Source organism: Molothrus aeneus, chromosome 6 (assembly GCF_037042795.1).
Source record: "Molothrus aeneus isolate 106 chromosome 6, BPBGC_Maene_1.0, whole genome shotgun sequence".
Classification (NCBI taxonomy): domain Eukaryota; kingdom Metazoa; phylum Chordata; class Aves; order Passeriformes; family Icteridae; genus Molothrus; species Molothrus aeneus.
This window is the reverse complement of record NC_089651.1, coordinates 56,328,395-56,348,660: the sequence shown is the minus strand read 5'-3', so window position 1 is coordinate 56,348,660 and position 20,266 is coordinate 56,328,395. Positions and strand designations below refer to the sequence as shown.

Here is a 20,266-nt window from a genome sequence, read left to right as displayed (position 1 = left end):
AAAATTAGTATGATCTCTGGAGAGTGCCCATTAAAAAATACCAGTCTCAAGGCAACTCAAAAGCAGGTTTTTTTGCATAAGAAAATTATCATGCAGGAGTAAATGCAATGCAAGCTTGAATCCTGCTTGCATTACGGTCCTAGTATGCAGTTTGTTCTCTTTAATTTTCTGGTTTGCATTAGGAGTAAAGATAAGCTATGTGGAGCCAAAATGCAGATATCCTCCTGAGGAGAACAGACAGAACAGGTTATCTTTAAGTGATTTCCCCAGGTTATCATAACTTTAGGAGATAATGTGTGCCATTACAGTTACATTAATCACCACAACACAGCACGATAGCTCATTTACATGCAGTGTCAATTTATAGCATGCTTATCTAAATCAGTAGCCTCTGGGTGGTTAATGTTTATAAGCCTCTAAGGGAGAACTGAAGACAACAAGTCCTTCCATGCATGAACTGCCCAGCTGTACTTTGGAGACCCTGACAGCCACCACATAACACAGCAGCATCAGATCTGGAAAGACTTTTCCTCAGATAGGCATAAGGCAGCTATTTAGAATTTATCCCCGGGCCCAAGCAGCATGCCAAAATCCCTTCAGCTGGATAGCTGAACCATTTCTCTCCTGACCTTTCTTGGATCATCAAGCCAGAGGACATCCCTGCCAGGCCTGCACACACAGTCCCCAGTGATTCCTGTCCCAAAGCCAACACCAATGACCATGGATCAATACTGACTTCCGTCTGCCACGGATTAGGAATGCCTCCAAGCCCAGATGATCCTTTTGGAAGGCAAACCAGAACTCCAATATTCTAGAAAGTTGTATCGAGACAGATGTCCTCTCTCTGTCCTCAGAAACACCTGCACCCTCTTCTCCATGGCTGTACCTTTCAGAAGCACACACCAAACTGGGTGTACAAAGTCCACCAGAGCTCCTCCATCATGCAGAATCTCAACACCCAAGTGCCAGAAACCAACCTAACGAGCAGTTGAATCTACCCATTGGCACTGAACCAAAAACCAGACCCAAGTGGAAATGCTGAAATGACAGATTTCCAGACTGGAGATGCACAGAAACCTCTGAGCTCTGTGTCAGTCAGGCACAAGTCACAGAATCACAGGGTGGCTTGGGCCGGAAGGGACCTTTAAGGTCACATCCTTCCAACACCCTGCCATGGGCAGGGATGCCACCCACTAGACCAGGCTGCTGCAAACCCCATCCAGCCTAGCTTTGAACACTTCCAGGGATGGGCAATCACAGCTTCTCTGGGCAACCTGTGCCAGTGCTTCACTTGCCCTCTTAATAAAGAATTTCTTCTTAAGATCTGATCTAACACCTAACTCCAGCCAGATGCAAGACAAAAATTCTCCCAGGCAATTACAAGTCAATGTCAATTTGTTAAAAACAAACAAGACAGGGAAGGCTGCTCTGCAACCCCCCCCCCACAGAGAGTGAGCTGCAATTTCTGAACAGATCTGATGGTTGGTACCTGGCAATGCACAACCACAAAATTAAGACTATACAGGTAAAAGCATCAAGCTTCAAGAAATCTTTATCACCATATTTATATTCAAAATAACTTTTAGAAAAGAAGGTAGTAAAAGGATCAAGTTTGAAGTCAAAATTCATGTTTTGAGAAGTCCTCTCCCTGCCCCTCACTGGAGTGCTATAAAAGTGACAACACTGTAATAGAAACACTTCACAAATTGAATTGCAGCTGAGCACTTCTACTCTGTGCTGTTTGAAACAAAGATTTTTATCAGTAATAGTCTTCCTGAATGAAAGCTGAAATGAAAACAAACACACACACTGCAAAGTTTAATGTATTCTCTATATAAAACCAGGGTAAGTGGATACCCATTTAGCTTACAGGGAACACCTGTTCTTCAATTAAAAATATGTGGAATCATCTAAATAAACCCCATGTACATATAAAATTGAAACCCAGTATCTCTGCTCACAATGTTTAAACTGCTGTGCATAATAATAACACACAGAAGCAATAAAATGTAATTAAGTCATAACATGAAGCCATGCTAACCTGGAGACAACACTGGCCCCCAGAAAGACACTGGACTTGTCCTTCTGAAACACATCTGCATATGTGGAGTTTTTTAATATCATTTACAGATTTACATATTCTAGAGCCTGAAGCAACTACTGCAGTCACTCAGCTATAATCTCTCTATAAAACCACTGAATTGTTCCCAGAAGTTTGACTAAAGAACCTCTTACAAAATGTAGTATCTAGTTTTATCTTCAAAGATTATACACTGTTCCACCAGCTCTCTTTTCCTAAAGTTTCACTACTAATTTAGCTACAGCACTGTTTGTGATCTCAAGGTTGAATCTGCCTGATACCCTGTTGGCTCTTGCTAAACCACCAGATCTCTTTTCCACCTGTATATATATATTTGCATATGCAGTATGTGTCTATCTATAGATAGGTATTTTTTTATAGACATGACAACTCTCAACCTCTGTGTCATTAAATGGAAAAACAAAGCTCCTAAACCCAGGCAGTTGTTGGTTTCTCTGTTTGTTTTTAATCCTGTGATTATTTTTGCTTCCTTCCTTTGACCTCCCACCTGTGCACAAGTGCCCTGGGGTATAAAAAGCCAGACCATCTCCCTCTTTTCTCCTGCATGTTGTCATATTAATTTATCGACATTCACTTCTTTGAACAGTGCAGCGTACCAGAAATTCATATTAAGATACTCATGATAAGCAATCCACAATGCTCAGGTTCTTTTCTGCACCACTGCTTGCCTGAATACAGTCTTTCAGGGCTTAATATTATGTGCCTTCTTTTGCCCAGGAGCATTACTTTTGACTTGGCTGCATCAAAATGAACTACATTGGATTGTAAACACAGTCAACAATCCAGATCACAGGCTGGGGGAAAACAGTTCTTCTCATTTTCCCTTTACCTTTACGTCTTCTAAAAATTCAGTCAATAACCTGCAAGAATTTAGCTCTGGATCAGGGCTCCTAAACTTGTTAGCTTACCCTCACCCACTTAGTGGTGGTGGCAGCTTCCATCCATACAGATGAGGAAGCAGAAAACCCAAGATCCTTGGGCAATGCTTCTCTTGGCAGAACTACAACAGGAGTGAGTTTGTAGGAGAAAACAGCTGGATTTCAGGTGCAGTGTCCACACCATGTGTGTTTTAGAGGGAGGAGTTGCTTTCTAGTGATATCTTGCACTGAAAAAAGCAGTAGCTATACTTCTACAGTGGATGCTTTGCCCAAAAGAAACCCAACTGACAAACCCTGAAACTTCTCATAGAACCACAGAAGGGTTTGGGTTGGAAGGGACCTTATAGGTCATCTAATTCTAATCTGTCCTGCCACAGGTAGAGACACTTTCCACTAGACCAGGTTGCTCCAAGCCCCATCCAACCTGGCCCTAAACAATTCCAGGGATGAGGCAGCCACAGCTTCTCTGGACAACCTGTGCCAGTGGCTGGCCAAGCTAACAGTGAAGAATTCCATCCTACACATGTCATCTGGTCCTGTTCCCTTCCAAATTCAAGCCATTACCCTTTGTTCTCCCCTTCCAGTTTAAAGCCACTACCCCTTGTTCTAATCTTGTTCACTCTGGCAAGAACCAAGGTGGATTATGACACTTTGGATCTGAACTAGAAGTGTTAGCTCAGCCCCAGCCCTGGGTACAACCTCCTCCCTGCTGGGAACTGGAGCTCTGCAATTCCACTCTAGGTCACCCAGACCCAAACTATATCTGGGTACCCTACCAGTAACCCCATTCATCACTATCTCCTTGTAACTAAGGTTTCAGATGATTCAATGGAAGAATAATTTAATGTGTGCCAAGGTAATTCTATAATACAGTCTGAAAAATCATAGCAGTAGCTAAGTATCTTGCACAAATTAAAGCACAGTACCAGCAAAAAGAGCTCCTCACCTCTAGAGCAGGCAGGAGATCAAGTGAAAGCCTGCCAATGAATGAACTTGAACTCTAGACAGCATTACAAAACTCATGCTGTCCTGGACTCCAAACTAAAGAACAAAACACACAATTCAAAACTCAGGAAAACAATCCCTCAGAAGCAGATTAACATTGTGGTTGTCTGTAGACAAAATGCTTTAAAGGTACTTAAGAGGATGACACAGCCAAAATAGGGTGTGGGGATGTAAAGGTCCTACAAATAAATAAATAAATAAATAAATAAATACTGTTCCAGTGCTTCTTGAACAATAAAGTGTTTTCCCAGTTTATTTCTCTGCTTCAGACCTAGTCACTGCACTGTTATGCAGATAGAGCCTGACAGATGCAAGGCCCACGTAACCAACCACAGCAATAATGGATACAGGTAAATGTAATTACAGACTGTCCAGAAAAATTATTAGGGACAACTGCTGCAAGAGGAGCTGCCTCCAACTGATTTTTTGAGAAGGGCACAAAACATCAGAGCCTCTTCTTTTAATAAGCATTGTACATTTAATACGAGCTAGGTGTATAAAGAATGTGAGTAACAAAAACATCTAACAAAAGTATTTAGAAATAATCCATAAAAGAAACCGAAGTTAGATTCTTTTCTTGCTTCTACAGAATTGTTAAGCCTCACATTAAAGAAAGAAGAACAGAATGTAAAATATTATGTGATTTTTATGTGTTTTTTTTAACAATAGCATGTTTGCTCCATTATGGCTGCACCTACATGACAATTTTTAATCAAAAAACATGGGCGGAGGGATCAAAGGACATTGCATTTTCCTTCCAGCATTTCAGATGCCTTCAAAATCTGTTCTACTTCCACTGAGAATAAGTTAAGTTCAAGATTAATTCCTAATATTTGACAGAATTCCTGAACATATATAAAATTCCCATTAGAAAGGGATATGATTTGTCAATTCTTGTGAGAGTATATGATTTCATTGTTTTCCCTTAAACTCAAAATGACATTCATTTTATATTTTGAAATCTAATGCAAGAAGCAACAGGAACATACACACAGGTTTTTTGTTAAATCAGAAAGGTAAGACTGAATATAGATGGACCTGCAGAAAAATCTCTATCCAAGAACATTTTAATACAGAAACTCTGAAGATGTCATACTTAGTCATAAGACACAGCTAAAGCTATAGAAAATATAAAAACCATAATGCCTATGAAGTTTAACAGCTAGAACACTTCCTAAAAATAGGTTCCTCAACATACTAAAAAAAATCATGGCTTAGCAAGATATTCTTTATGTTTAACGGGTCTGTCACAAACAAACTCCTGAGCAGATTCTGCCCTCACATCTGCTGAGACAAACCTGCAGTAAAAATGAATGCAATCTCTCCAGATTTATGCCAGTAGAAAGAAGAGAGGGAAAAAAAAAAAACAAACCAGAATCTGACCTTTAAAATGCATTTTTTTGTGTTTATTTGGGTATTGATTTAACCAAGTTTCTTTCCCTGTGTTGCTTAACACAGCTTCTACACCACATGACATCTCCTATGATGTTTCACTCGGGCTGTACAGAAATTACAGTCTTATTTTACTCAATTTGCCATTACAGAAAAGATAAAGATGACAATGGGAAGCCAGAGGCATTTCAGCACTTAGAAAAGAGAACAAAGTATCACTACTCCATTCTAAAAGATGGATCTGAAGAGAGTTTCATTAGCCATCTCCTGTGGGCTGGCAAACACACACTGATGTGTAAACGTCAGGGCCTAGGTCTACAATTTCTAAAGAAGCAAGTAGGAGAGCTAAAAGGTTGCTCACCAACAAAGAGATTCATCCAGACTTCTCAGTTTAAAAGCTTGTCAATTTTTTCATCCATTTTTTCAATTAAATAGATGAGTTTCCTCAATCTATGTCTTAACATCCATAAAGCAAAACAGTTCTACCACATACACCCTTCAGGATACCACAGATAAAAACAAACATTTATTTCCTTCAACTACCACTGCTTAATCTACCAGCAAAAATCTGTATCATTAGTTTAAGCCTCCACATTTTGCTCAGACAGGAATAAATTTTAGATTAAGTGTCCAATTATTGGCTCATAAAGTCCTATTACTGGCATTTCCTTCTTAGCAGAGTGTGGCTTAATTGGCAAGGCCATTTTTCCTAAGATTTGCCTAATTCTAAAGAATGTCATCTGCCCTTCTGAACAACACATCAAACTGCAGGGGAAGCACGCTGAGCAATCCCCTCCTGAATAAATCTGTTCAGCTCATGGCCATTACCACAAATCCCAATTCCTCTCCCTATCAACTGATATTGATGACATGGATGAGGCCTCTGCAACTTGCTTTGGTGGTCATTAGGAGGTTTTGGTTTATTTTATTTTTTTGAATAACAAATAACATGCCAGACACTGTATCAAGCTATAGAGAGTGGTTTAAGGAAGCAGATTTGCACACAGGTTGACAAACAGCCAAGTGGTTTCACATTTAGCTATATACAACATCTTATCACATGCTCAAGAGAAGAAGATGAAAACATGTGATGCTACAAGTATGGCTAAAGCTTTTAATGGCACACATTTTAGATGGTCGGCATGAAAAACATCTCTAAGTTATCTGGCTGCCACAAATGACTTTTTCAAACCCTTATATTTTAGAAGCAATTAAAAATCTCAGCTCTTCTGAAGAATTCTACTGGCAATCTTTTCCTAGCCTAGTATGTCTAGAGTCAAACAACTTTTGGGTCACTAACAGAGATCATTAACATACACATACATTATAAAACCTTAAAACAAAGAAGTTTCTTCCACAAATACTATTTTTTGAACATTTTAGGTGATTTAGATGAGAAAACACTTTAGCTATTAATCCTTCTCTATAAATACTAGTAACTTTAAAAATATCACTTTTAGACTGGTGCACCTTTTTTTTTTCCTGCTCCTGGATGATGTTAAAACTCACAAAAGAACTTTTTTTCCCTTCACCTCCAAATCACAGTAGCCCAAAGGGACAAGCAGGAGATACTAATTCTCAGATTCATAAACACTAAACATAACAGGGCAGAGATCTTTCAAAGGGACATAAAACAACTGGGCTCAGTTTTGATCAGTTTTAAGATCCTGGTCTTTCAATCAAAACACTCCCATGACAATTGTGGCAGGCAGGCAGCAGGGATGCTAATTTGGTCAGAACACAGATATTGCTGTTTTCTTCACTATCATGACAGGTCTGAGACTGTCAACGTGACAGCTCCCTTGTGAACCCAGCTGGAGACTTTGGTGAAAATCCCCAAAAGGACATGAAGGTGGTAGCTGCACTTGTGAAGTCAACTGTGCACATTTAAGTCTGTCTCAGTGTATGATTATGGGCACAAAACTGAAACAAGAACATGTATTTACTGCAAAGAATAAGTTACACCAAAAAGTAGGGCTTTATTACAAAGTGACTAATGCCATCTCTTCACCCAGCAGTGTGTGCTGAAAACTTATTCTACAGCATTTCAGAAGAACTACCCTTCCCTCTAGGGCCTGTGCAACTGTTCTCAAAGTGGTGAACAAGTCTTGCTTTTATAGGCAAAGACCAGCAAGAAAAACCAGCATTTTTACCAGATAGTCCATCTACAAAAACCAAAACACCTGCAAGACTTTTCAAAAGCCCTGGTGAAGTGGTTTAGCAGAAACACTGCAGCAGCATTCACTGGGACCATCAGCAGGAATCATTCGTGCATCTGCTATGGGTGCACTCCCACAAATTCAGTATCACAGCACTGCATCCTGCTCCCATGGAGCACAGCCACCAAAGTGGTTTTCCAGCAGCACATGCACCCAAAACACCACTGGTTGTGACAGGCACAATCAGGGGAGTCCAGCTTTCAACTGCTTACACCTTCACCAAGGCTCAGGTGGCTGTTGCAGGCTGGAGCTTCACCCAAAATCTAAATTACAATTTACAATTATATTTACTTAAAATTTCCTCAGGAAATTCTTAAGAAAAAAAAAAAATCACATTCACTTCCTTAAATACTTATGCATCTTTTTGCTTATAAGAAAACAATCAGGTTTGGCCAGTCAGGGGCCACTGAGTAGCCAGACACAGGACATGAGAATATTCACAGTCCTCTCCTGCTTCAGTATCCCAGAACTGAAGAGGAAACAGCTTGGGTTCAGCACCACAAATGCAAAGTAGAAGAAAGCAGAATGAAGAAGGGCATGATGCCATGAAAGGAAAAGATGAGAGAACAGATTTCTATCAAAAAGGATCTAAGGTGAAACTGAAATTTCTTAAGCACCATTAGTAAATATCTATGAAATACACTGCAAATATTCAGGCTGCATCTTTATTTCCAATAACTCCTCCATATCATAGATACAGACTATATTTAAGGAAATTATTCAAAACCATGCTTTTCAAACTCTTTAGGCAATACCTCATTCCTTAAGTTAAAAACTGTTCTGTGAATCACTACAAGTGACTGCAGGGACAGTAGGAAATTATATCAAAGGGGTTTTACTTTACTGTTCAAGATCACACTGTTTCATAGATTACTATTTATGATTCAAATTGAACCTCATAAACAATTACAAATCAAATTCTTCTTGCTTCCTGGGGCCCAAGCTAAGGCAACACTAACTTACAGAGTTTTTATTCAAGAGATTTTGCTGCAGGAAACAACTATAACCAGTGTCAACCCAAGAATACAACCTCAGTAACAGAAATGCTATAAAAATTACCAAATTCTCTGGGGGGATGAGTTTGGAGGCATCTGCTACTCACAGAAAAAGTCCCCCATTTTACTGAAGTCATCTGTGCATCAACATCCTTTCTATGCAAAGGGTGTGATATACTTTGTTCATCACAAGGGGTACACATCAGATGAAACTAACACTTGCAAACCATTTAGATACTACAGCGCAGCACCAGCAGAAAAATTGAGAAGGAAAACAAGTTATTCTGTATTCTGCCTGGTATTTGAATGGTGCATGAGTTCACATTCTGAAGAAATAACACAGCAAGCAGTTCATTCACAAGACTGGTCCAGTGCAGAAAGGGGCAGGAGAGAGTGAGGGAGAAGGGAAAGAATCTGAACTCATAATTACAGGCTTTCTGACAATGCATACACACAAAGAAGCCATATAAAGATTTTCTCATACACCCTTAATTCTCTTTTTTTCCTTCATGATTAACTGCTTGATGGTTTTGTCACAATTTACAGCTATTTTTAAGTACTACAGACAAGCAACACAGCATGTATCTGTGTGTCAGAAAAGAAGCAAGGAGCATACACAATGCAATGCAAAAACTATTCATGTTTTTTCTTCTAACAGCACATAGCCAGTGGATGGATTCCACAATCACACAGTACTGTTAGGAAACTGTCAAGACCAAATCTATATTTAATTAATTGCTTTCTCATTTAGAGAACAGGTTATAAGGGTTCTGTTCAGTAGCACAGAACAAACATTTTAAAGCAGTGATTGATTTTGCCAGTTGCAATGAACATTCTTCACCATAGAGCATCTGGTACTGTTTCCATTTTTACAATGAAAACACTATTATTTAACAATTTATATATACAAGGTATGGCTTTATAGTTGAGCAATCTTGCTCACTCTAACAGCACCTGCAATGAATCCACATAACCCAACCAGGAAATTGACACAACAATCCTGTACAACATTTTTAGCATTTATTATTTTAAAATTATTATCCATGCATACTTTAAGGTATCTGTAACTGAAGCAGACAACCAAGAACTTGGAGTAAGTTCAAAGAAAGATAAGAAACTTGCAAAAATTATTCCATTATTTACACTGGGAGGAGAGGGAAGATAGACTGGAGCAAACACGAGGGACTCTGATTTAATGGCTGCTGGCTTTCTCTATCAGGAAACAATCCAGGTTTCCTTTCATAATTTGTGACACTATAATAACCATAATCTACTTGACTTTCATTAAAAATATATAAAATGAATATTCTTGTCTTTGGAGAATTATCCCCAAGCAATGTCTATCAGCAAATCCAAGCCAAAGGCATCATTTAATCCACCTACTCCAGGGTTCAATTTCGCCCACAGGGTGTAACTGGAAGTGCAAGTGAGTTTAAAAGGAGACCATGAGAAAGAAAGAACTCACCATTCTAACTACTTCAGGGTAAGTCTGCTCTGTCAAACAGCCTCTGCTTATTGTAATGTAGTCCACCAGTTCATTAAGAGTGGAGCGCTTGTATTCTTTCATTTTAAGGTCTGAAAGCGTGTCCATGAAGTCAAAAATGACACAGCACTGTTGAAGTTTCTTTAGGAACAGTTCAGGCTGCTCTGAAGATGGAACGTCTATGAAACAAGAAAGGAAATCTTTGTGAGTCTGGCATCTTATTATACAAAACAGGATTTCTTTTTGAAGATCAATTTCAAAGGAAAGCAGCATTCATACAATTCTTGTAAAACAGAGCTCAGATTAACAAATGAACCACTTACAGGAACTGTATTGCTATTGTGTGTTTGAGATCTTGAACATATTGCAGAAGGAATTTAATCATCAACTGCTATGAGGAAAATAAAGTTCACCAAGAAAGTCCAGGCTGAAGCAGAGAATGGAAACACACCAGCACTCAAGACATCATTTTACAATAAACAACTACTTTGACTGGAGGCTGGTTTTTACCATCGTTAACTTCAACTCCAAAGGAGGATGAAAGAAGTGTCAAACACATCAAGCTTGATTAATTTGTATTTCTAAAAACACCACGTCATTTATAACCCTGTATGAATATACATGAATACCTATATATGAACACACAGCAAGGCCATAATTCCACAAACAAGTTTTGAGTTTCAATCATTATCCCCATATTGACACTTCCCATAGCAAAATCAATTTCACTGAAACACAGTGAGGATTTTTTTTCTGTACTGTGAACACATAACATGCATCAATAGGAACATTTTCACAAAAAATAGTATGTGCTTGACCAATAAAGTAAACAGAACTCACTACTTTTGCTCTGTTTTCTTAATTCACAGCAAATGAAAAGATTTAATACAATAATAAAAGAAATGTCAACTTCTTAGTTGTTGGTTACTTTACCACATGCTTCAAAAGAATACAGAGACAGCTTCATTTATCCAGTGTTCATGTACAAAAGAGGAGGACAGCAATACCAGGAAGTTGTAGAGATGAAATCCACATTTTTACTCTAAAGGTCTGTCCTCAGACTAGGGAGCTTCCTTTCAACTACCTGGTTTTATTTAGGCACCAATGCCTGCCTCAGCACCAAAATCCATCAGTTGACCTTCCTGATCTCACTTTAAAAAAAGCTTTAGTAGTAAAGAATTTGTGTTTATTTCTTGAAACCTGGGCTTCTCAAAGGCCAATCTAAGATGGAACTTCTCACTGCTGACACAGAATAAGTCATAGAAAGGAATACCTGGCAAATGCTGGGAGGTGTTAGTAATTGTATGGTACTTTTAAATAGTTTTAAGACTTAAGCACCACAAATCTGTTTTGCTTAAACACAGTGCTTCAATTTAATTAAAACCAGTGTTTAAACACTAAAAAGAATAAACATGGAGTGCAGTACAAATAAAGATGCAACAGTTTCTTCAACCTGTTTTTGTTTACAGCACTGAAGTAGTGACAGGATTCAACAGGGAATGTACACAGGAGAAGAATCCTCCACAAACAGCTCTGGAATACTGAGGGTCCCAAAACCAGGCACCCTAAAGCCATTCCACTGGCCAGGTCTCTCTCACACATTCAAACACCTCAGAGGAGGCAGAGCTGAAACCCAAGATGAGCCAAGGAGACAGAGAAACTCATTAGTCTTCATCCACAACAAAAAAGATCATTTCTATACATGACCTTTCTAAGGTTACAGCCCTGCAGGACATAAAGGGCCTGGGGAAGCAGAGTTCTGTGACTGCTCTCTTGACTACCTGCCTTCAAATAACACAGAGATTAATGGACTTCAGAATTCACTGTTATTAACAAGCAGGCAACAGTTAAATGATGAAACATTTCTTCCAAAGACAGCCTTATACACAGGCTGAAAAAAAAGAAAAAAAAAGTGCAATTGGTTAGTTTTCAAAAGCTTTTTTTTAAAAACTTACACTCTTTCTTCTTTATTACACCTATAAAGCACCACAGACCTTGAAAATATTTCAAAGGTATCAATACAATCTATGTTGCTACATGACCATAATGGGGTTTTAGTTGCACTGTTCTACATGACTTTAACATGTTTGTTTTGACCAACAAGGACATTATAGTTAAAGAAAAACAGGCTGAAATCAAGTGGAATCCATTAGGATGTAATTCAGCACAAGTTAAAACCAGACTCATATATATGACTCAAGATTACACTCATTTTAAGCAGAGTTCATATTAAATAAAAAATTTTAAATTACTAAAGCATTAAAATAAGTCACGAAAGTTTGTTTTCTTTTTCTTTCTTAAGTATCTGGAGGTGTGGGAACAAAACAAAAAATATAATTACATTCTTCTCAAGAAAAACCACTCTAAAACCCTTCACGAAATTCATGCCAGTCTGACTACATGAACAGGCCATATGAACCACAGGGAAAAAGCTAAGAAAAACCAAACCACAGCCAAGCAAAAAACCTCCAAACAAACAACAAGAAAACCTCAAAGCCCCACAGAATAAAACCCCACAAACCAATTGTTCTGGTCATATCTGCTTTTCTTTATTAAGCAAGTTGCCACTCACACTAGGGAATACAACTCTAAGAAGTTTCACTCAGTAATTTTTCTCAATGTTCCTGCGAATTTGGGGTGATTTGGGGTGCCTTGGGAACAGGGTAACACCTAATGCCTAATGAGGGTTTTAGTACTTGGAAACATGGGAAGTATATGAGAGTAAATATGCTTGAAAAATTAGGGGGTCCTAAGACAAGAAAAGGGTGGTACAAATAAATAAAATCAGTATTCCATGTTCCCAGCCTTCAGACAGAGACCATGGTATTGGCTGGTTTGAGATTCTGGGAGGGAGGGGTCTTTTTCTGGTATTTGGGGCACATACCCTACAGACCCCACAGCAGAACTCCTGAACTCCTTAAGGCAGCAGCTTGGAATGAAACACACGGCTCCCTACAGATGTTCACAGCTGGCTGAGGAAAGACAGCAAACCCTTTTCTTCTCAGCAGATACTCAGAGCTTTCAATGAATTTTACTCCCATGCTAACACACAGCCACACATTTTTTTTAGGTCTCAAAATTTAATAACCTGCAATATTACCATTGTATCTACTTTCACATAAAAGAACAGAAAATTGAGCAACCACTCTAATAAATCTGTGTAAATACACATAACACTTTAATAACCTATAAAATAAAATTAAAGTGACACTATTAAGTAGCATGTGTGATTTATGTCAAATACACAGAGGAGTATACATTTATTAAAACCTAAATTTAAAGCAAGATAAATTTCTGTTTGGGTGACTGTGAGAACTCTCCTCATTTTCAGGTCTTTGCTACAATTTAATTTTCAGGCTTGTCACTTTTCTCTTCAGGCATTTAAAACTGTTCAGAGCTTTTGAAATACAGTGAGTATTCACAGACTCAAAGGAAATCGGCTTAGTGAAAGCGTGTACTAGGACATCTGAATGCTGATTATCAAGACAGAATCAGAGCTTTAAAGTCAAGTTTTCATAAAGTTATCAGAAAAACTGACAGAAAGTGCTATGATATTTTTTTAGACATGGACCAACACTTTTTACTGCAAGGGCTGAAATACTAAAATGGCTAAAGCAACTCTGTTTTTCTCTTAATAGCCTTTTCCCAAAATAATCCTAATCCAACCAGCCCATCCCTTCTCATCAGTCTCTGCCTTCTGCATCCTTTTATCAACTAAAGACATAAAAATCTGATGGCACACTTTTATTGCAAGTCTCTAACAGCCATAAAAACATATTAACGTTTGTACTACATTCATGTTTTAATTAAAGTCATTTACAAGTAACTCATTTTGGATTATAGGAAACAAACTATGCACCAGAGAAACTGCATCCAGGGAAGTGAGCTCTGCCTCTGCTCTCCCTGGCAAGTGAAAACCAGATGGTGGGAGAACCTGGATCAGTTGCCTCCTGCCCCTAATTTTGCAATGAAGGATACAGTGCTGGGAAGTGAAGAAGGGGAGGTGCAGGGAGGGATCGAGCAGCTCAAAGCAGCATGACAACTGTGAGGAAAAGCCATGGGACTGCAGACACAGGGCAGTAAAAAGCAGAATGAAACAAGACAAAATATGCAGATTACATATGAGGTATTCAGCAGAACTAGAGGATGCTCACACATGCTACCCTTCACCCACATATGCACTATCAGAACATTTCTGAATCATTAAAATCAAAATGCTCTCAGAATAAGTACCGCTTTCAGTATATACATTACCGGTACTCATTAGCTTGAAGATGGCATTTGCATAGAGAATTAGCATCATCTTCTTGTATGATAGTAAAAGCAAACACCACATTAAACACAAAAAATAAAAACACATACTAAAACCAAAGTAAGTCCAAAATGGGGAAGAGAGACTAATAGTAACATTTTTATTCACATTAATTTTAAGAACTTCCTTATAATGTTCCAACATCTGAGAACTCGGCATTCACTCCACCTCTGAGATTTCCTCTTTCAATTGAGTTGCAAAATTTCAACTTTTCCTTTTGACTTAATAGCAAAATAATTCCTCAACTCTTCTTCAATTTTCATATCTTCCAGTTAATAAGTAAACCCAGCACAATTCTTTTTCTAGTTAAGCAAGAAAATCTCCTTATGACAAAAAAATCTTCCAAACCCCAAACAGCTCCCACTTTGCTGCCACTCACCAAATCACATTAAATACAACCAAGTACTGCATCAAGACGTACCTGCACAAAGGGGGCAGTGGTGCATAAAACTGCTACAGCTAACACTCACAAACCACTGTGAGGATTTCATTATGGAAGAAGTTACCTTTCTAGTCTTCATTCCAATAAAACTGGCAAATTTGAATTTGAAAGCCTTTTGGTTTTCTTTGAGAAGCTGACTTCAAGAGGTGACACCCAGCTCAGAGCTTTCCCTAACTTACAGTCCTGGAATACAGAACAACCACGTGTCTACAGGTCACTTTTCACAGCAGAATACTGCTCTTAACATTCCAAGAAGTACAAATGTTTGCCCTCTTTTTCTCACACAAACTTCTTGAGAAAAATAATCACTATCCTGATTGCATTGATTTAATTTTCCTAACTGGCTGTCAATATTATGAATGCTTTGCCAAGTCAGTAATCATTCATTTATAAGAGGTGATTTTCTCAAAGCTGTTTTCCCAACCCATTCTCTAGACTTAATAATTACACAGGCAGGGCAGCAGTTAGGCACTGTGTTCCAAATATGTAAAATCTAACCAGTACAATTATTCACACAGCAATAAATACAGTGGGACAAACTCAAGCTGACTTTCCTGAGTGAAAACACTCAGAAAGAAAAAGCACAACATTACCATACCATTTCCAGCACATTCAAACTGCACGATTAGAAATGCAACACAGGACATAATCCACCAGCTTCCTGATAATCACTGCCTCTTCAGCTAATCTCTCACAAAATTGAGAATTATTTCCCTGGCCATAAATTTGCCCCGACTCAAAGCGAGTAAATTCTCACCAAGTGGGAGTTTCCTGGGTAGTTCTACAGGGATCGTGGATCCACAAATGCCTCCACTGCTTATAACACCTCCCCAGTCATTTCAGAGATATTCAACATCATTTACTGGGGTGGGTATTATAAACTCAGTGTAGATCTAACATATCATTTGAGTGCCTTGATGGGGCAGCATTACAAACAACACGGGCTACTCCTTAACAGATGCATTCTTAGTCATATAAACTGCCCAAATTTTGTAATGTCGATATATTAATCAAAATTCTGCCTTTACTCACATGTGTGGTACCTCAATAGAATAATACATGGATGAAGGGCTACAAATTTACAATAGAAATAATTTAATAAACCATATTTTTCAAAATTATATTCTTACACTTTATGACTTTTCAGTTGAACCCTTTTGCCTATTTCCACAGCAGGCACAGTGCAGGCAATAATTTAATTTCTCTTCATTTTCATACAGCTCAATCCAGAGCCACAGCAGTCAAAGTTTCAAGGAAAAGCCTCCTTTGGGCTATGGTTCATTAACCTGTGATCAACACTCGTCCATTCTCACCAATGATGTCTGTGCTGTGAACATCTTTCAACTTGGAAGTGAACCAAGACCACAAGCCTGGTTGTCAAAGCTATTTATGAGCCATAACAAAACATTATTCCATGAATACTGGCTGCAAAAGGTCTGTATTAGGGCAAACTGGCATTGATGATGTGCACCCCCAAGTGAGCAGAGAGGGGAGAGTCCTCTAAGGGACTTGAGGTTTTACAAGTTTGGGTGCTCTCACTCATCACTGACCTACACAAGGAATCTGTTATGAAACATCTCAGATAATGATATGTAATCAAGGAAATACATGATGGATAGTGAGAATTCCTGAGCAATTAATGGAAGACAAGACTGCCAGGGTATTTTGGTACACCAACTGGTGTCCCACAAAAATAGCCTCACGAGATATTTGGTCTGTACATTATCAGTCCTTATGCTTGGACTCATAATCACCATTCAGAACTGTGCCTCTTCATAATCAGGCAGCAATATCTTTGTTTTTTAGGTAAACTGACAACATTTTCAATATTTCCCCATTAGTTCTTAAAGAAATGGGATGAGTTTAATGAAATAACCCCGAGACAGTCAACATTTTTTACCTATTCTACATGCAAGTCCATTCAAGCCAAAAATGACCCAGGCCAAAGAAGGTAAAAGAGAAGGTAAGGAAAAGGATTCAAATGACAAGATTTCAGAGCAAAATTGATGGGAAAACAGCAGGTAGATGAGTGTACCAAAAAATTTCAGCAGAGATGGAAGAACAGCAAAGAGGCTGTGAATATTATGAAGAGGGTAGACAAAGGGAAGTTAAGGCAGCAAAACAACATAAATTATTAAAAGACCAGGAGAGAGAGAATGAGGTATAGCAGGAGACTTGGAAGATGAAGGAAAAAAATGTTTGGAGAATGTGTACACAATGGAAGTAGACTATTTCAAAAGGAAAGAAAGTAGTAGCTCCAAGCGGTTAAGCAAAACAAGAAGGAAGGAGTTAGAGGTTAGGGGCCAGATTTGATTCAGCAGCCACATATCTGGAGGTTCTTGACACTCTGACATCTTTAATATATCCAATTACATTACTTGGGGTGAGTTTGCCTAGACATCAAATTAACACTTACATTTTAGCCCCAGGCTGATCAAAGGTTTTGTAGGTTGCTTTTGCTCTTCCCCCCCCCCAGTTTTTACTAATATTTCAAAAGCAATTATTAGTAATTTCTTTTTTTTTTTTCCAGGAAAACAAGAAGGCTGGCAAAAGTACACATAAATATGATTTCAATTCTCTAAATTGAACACAGGGCATAAAGTTCCAAAAGAAGACAAGAATACTTTGCTGAAACACTGGGAGTTACTGTGGCCAGTTTCTTGGACTGACTCAAGTTTCTTTCACACTGGCTCAGAAAGCTCATGCCAGTTGTTTTGAGTAGGTTTTTACTGAATTGCACTTTCAAAGTACAAGCTACTCTTCACTGAGCTAAGTCACTGAGTTGGCTGAACAGCCACCAGAAAAACCTGGTGTCTGTCCTGCCACTTGAAAACACTGACCTGAGGTGGTCAAGAAGATATCAGGATACCTTTGCCACACACTTTCTGCCCTATACCATCCAGCATTACATATGAAACACTTAATTGTTACTTTTCAAAGTCTTCTCCAAGAACAGGGGAAAAAGCAAAATGGATTCCAAATGTTCTTTATTAAAAGAAAAAAAGCATTAAAAAATCCCCACTGTTTCTTTTCTAAATACTACATGTATATAAACATAAGCATCCTTCAGTTTGGTTTTTTGTTTGTTTCTTAGATGGTTTATTGCTTCTGGGTTTTTTCTGACATTAACCTCTTAATTTAGCCAGATGTATTTAAAAAAACCAAACCTGGGAGACAGCCTTAAAACACAATAAACTCAGCTCATGCTCTTCAACTCCCTGAGCCGTTAGAATATTCTCAGTGTAAGAATGAAAATACCCACAAACTCAGAAGATCTCTCAAATTTTAGCACCATGCTTGGTTACAAACACAAGACTGACTCTTCATGGGAAATCCCTGCAGCTGGTGAGGCTCCAGGATTAGTCACTAAGTGTTATTCCTTCCACCTTTGCTCAGCTCTAGCTGGTAATGCCTCCAGTGCAGAGCCCTCCACCAGCTCCTTTCAGCCCTAACCAGGAGGAGCTGCACACCAGAATTAAATTTTTTCTGTAGACATTTGAATAGCAAAATCTATAGGTAGAGCATAATGTAAAGTAAACTGAACTTACCTATGTGCTCAACTCTTCCACCCTAAATCACATCCCAAAGAGCAGAGACAGGAACACCACATAAACAAAGCCACCTCATTTTCCAAAGGATTTCTCAAACATCCAATATAGAGCAAGCTGCATAATGGCAGCTTAATGCTCCATGGAAATCACCCTTTCCTTTAAAATCTCTAACTGTTCTTCAAGGTGTTTTTAGTGTATTTTTAACTGCCTAGCTGGTCTCTAGGACCTGCCACCCTACATCCATTCCAAAGTTCTTAGTGGAGCACTGGAACCCAAAACATCAATAGAAACAACAAGCCTCAGCTCATTATTTCAACCTGGTCATGCTATGCTCAAATCTCCTTTATCTCATATTTGTGTTCTGTTAATTTTAGAGAGAATGATGGATTGCATTGCAGCTTCAGCTTTATCTTGCTACAGTGTGTACAATTTTTTTCCATTGCAAATTAATGGCAATATTATGACAAGACCAACAATTTATAAAGAAGAGGACCTTGTTTCCAGGTTTCTTAGATGGCAAAAATTTAAAATGTTTACAACTTCCAGGACACTAAGAAACAAACGTTTGCAAAAACCCCATGATGGCCTCCTGACCTAAGACAGAAGAATCCTTAAGAGGATTATTGTCTTTCTTTTGATAAGATTCTTACCAGACCACAATTTTTTTCTGCATGACATGAGAGGCCTGTGCTCTGTAATGATCATTAAATATAAGAACACAAACATGTCACAGCAATCTTACAGTTAACTTCCACCCTAAATGCAGTCACAAGGCAGTCCAGGATTTGCATTGCAATTCATTTCTTCAGTGCATTAAGTACATAATGAAATAATGATAAAATTATACATCTGTACATGCTTTCCTGTAAGAATGCAAAAATTGTATCTTGCTTAGTAAGTGCTCTGAAACTGCCATCTGTCCAAATAAAATATGCAATATTCATTTTGTTTCAACTACAGAGCTGCTCTATGAAATTTATACAGAAATGCCCAGACACTTGCAAAAAAGCTTGAACCAAGAGCACAGGAAACCCAGCTCATAACTCTTATCCAAGCAGGCTCAGAGCAAGTGCCAGAATTGCTGCTTTGCTTGATACTGACCCACTAATTTATCCCAGAAGTTACAGGAATTCATTCTCGAGTGAAACAAATAATTATGTGAGAGCTGTTCGACATACATAACCCACTGTCTAAGAGCTCGGGCTTATATTTTAAAATATTCACATTTATTAGCTTAAATAATATACATACATATAAAATATACATTTCTATAACCCTGTTTATACATTGAGAAGAGTTTAATTGAACCCTGAAAACATGATTTCCATTCTCTTCTCATTTGGCAGTATAAATTTAGTCAGCAACATATTCTACTTTATGCTAATTTACCACAATAGTCTCCCAACATATTCCAGTAATGTGCTACACAACCCAACTGTTTGCTCTCTCACTCCCTCCACAGAGGGGACAAATGTGTTTAATGGAGTAAAGATTTTATGGAACTGCACATCATTAAAGTACTATGTTTGTGTAAGAAAAGAACCCAGTATTTGATAAACATACCCCAAAATTATGACAAAAGATGCAGAAACAAGCTGGGAAATCACTAAGTCCCCAAATGGACACAGTGAAAGCTCAACTTCTTACACATTCTTATCTCCTGTTTCTCTCTCTTTCTTAAGAATAAGAGATATTCTTATCTCCTCCTTTTCTGTATAAGCTCCAGCATGACACAACAACAAAATCATGGGGTTTAGCCTTCATTATTCATTTAGGTTTTTTTAATTCTAGTTTCAGCCTACTGAGATATCCAAGATGAGAATCAACAAGCTGGACTCAACATTATGCCAAAAGCCAGCTGGAGTTGCAGGGATGCTCCACCTGCAGC

At 38.3% G+C, this 20,266-nt stretch overlaps 1 protein-coding gene across 2 annotated transcripts in view; it reads right to left on the bottom strand.

Moving 5' to 3' along the window:
- The window catches only part of PPP2R5E (protein phosphatase 2 regulatory subunit B'epsilon), a 71,307-nt gene that overhangs the window by 20,634 nt on the left and 30,407 nt on the right, over positions 1 to 20,266 (bottom strand). For both annotated transcript variants that reach the window (XM_066551291.1, XM_066551290.1), the window contains exon 3: positions 10,056 to 10,252. In XM_066551291.1, coding sequence (XP_066407388.1) covers positions 10,056 to 10,252 — 197 coding nt within the window. The remainder of the gene's footprint in view (positions 1 to 10,055; positions 10,253 to 20,266) is intronic.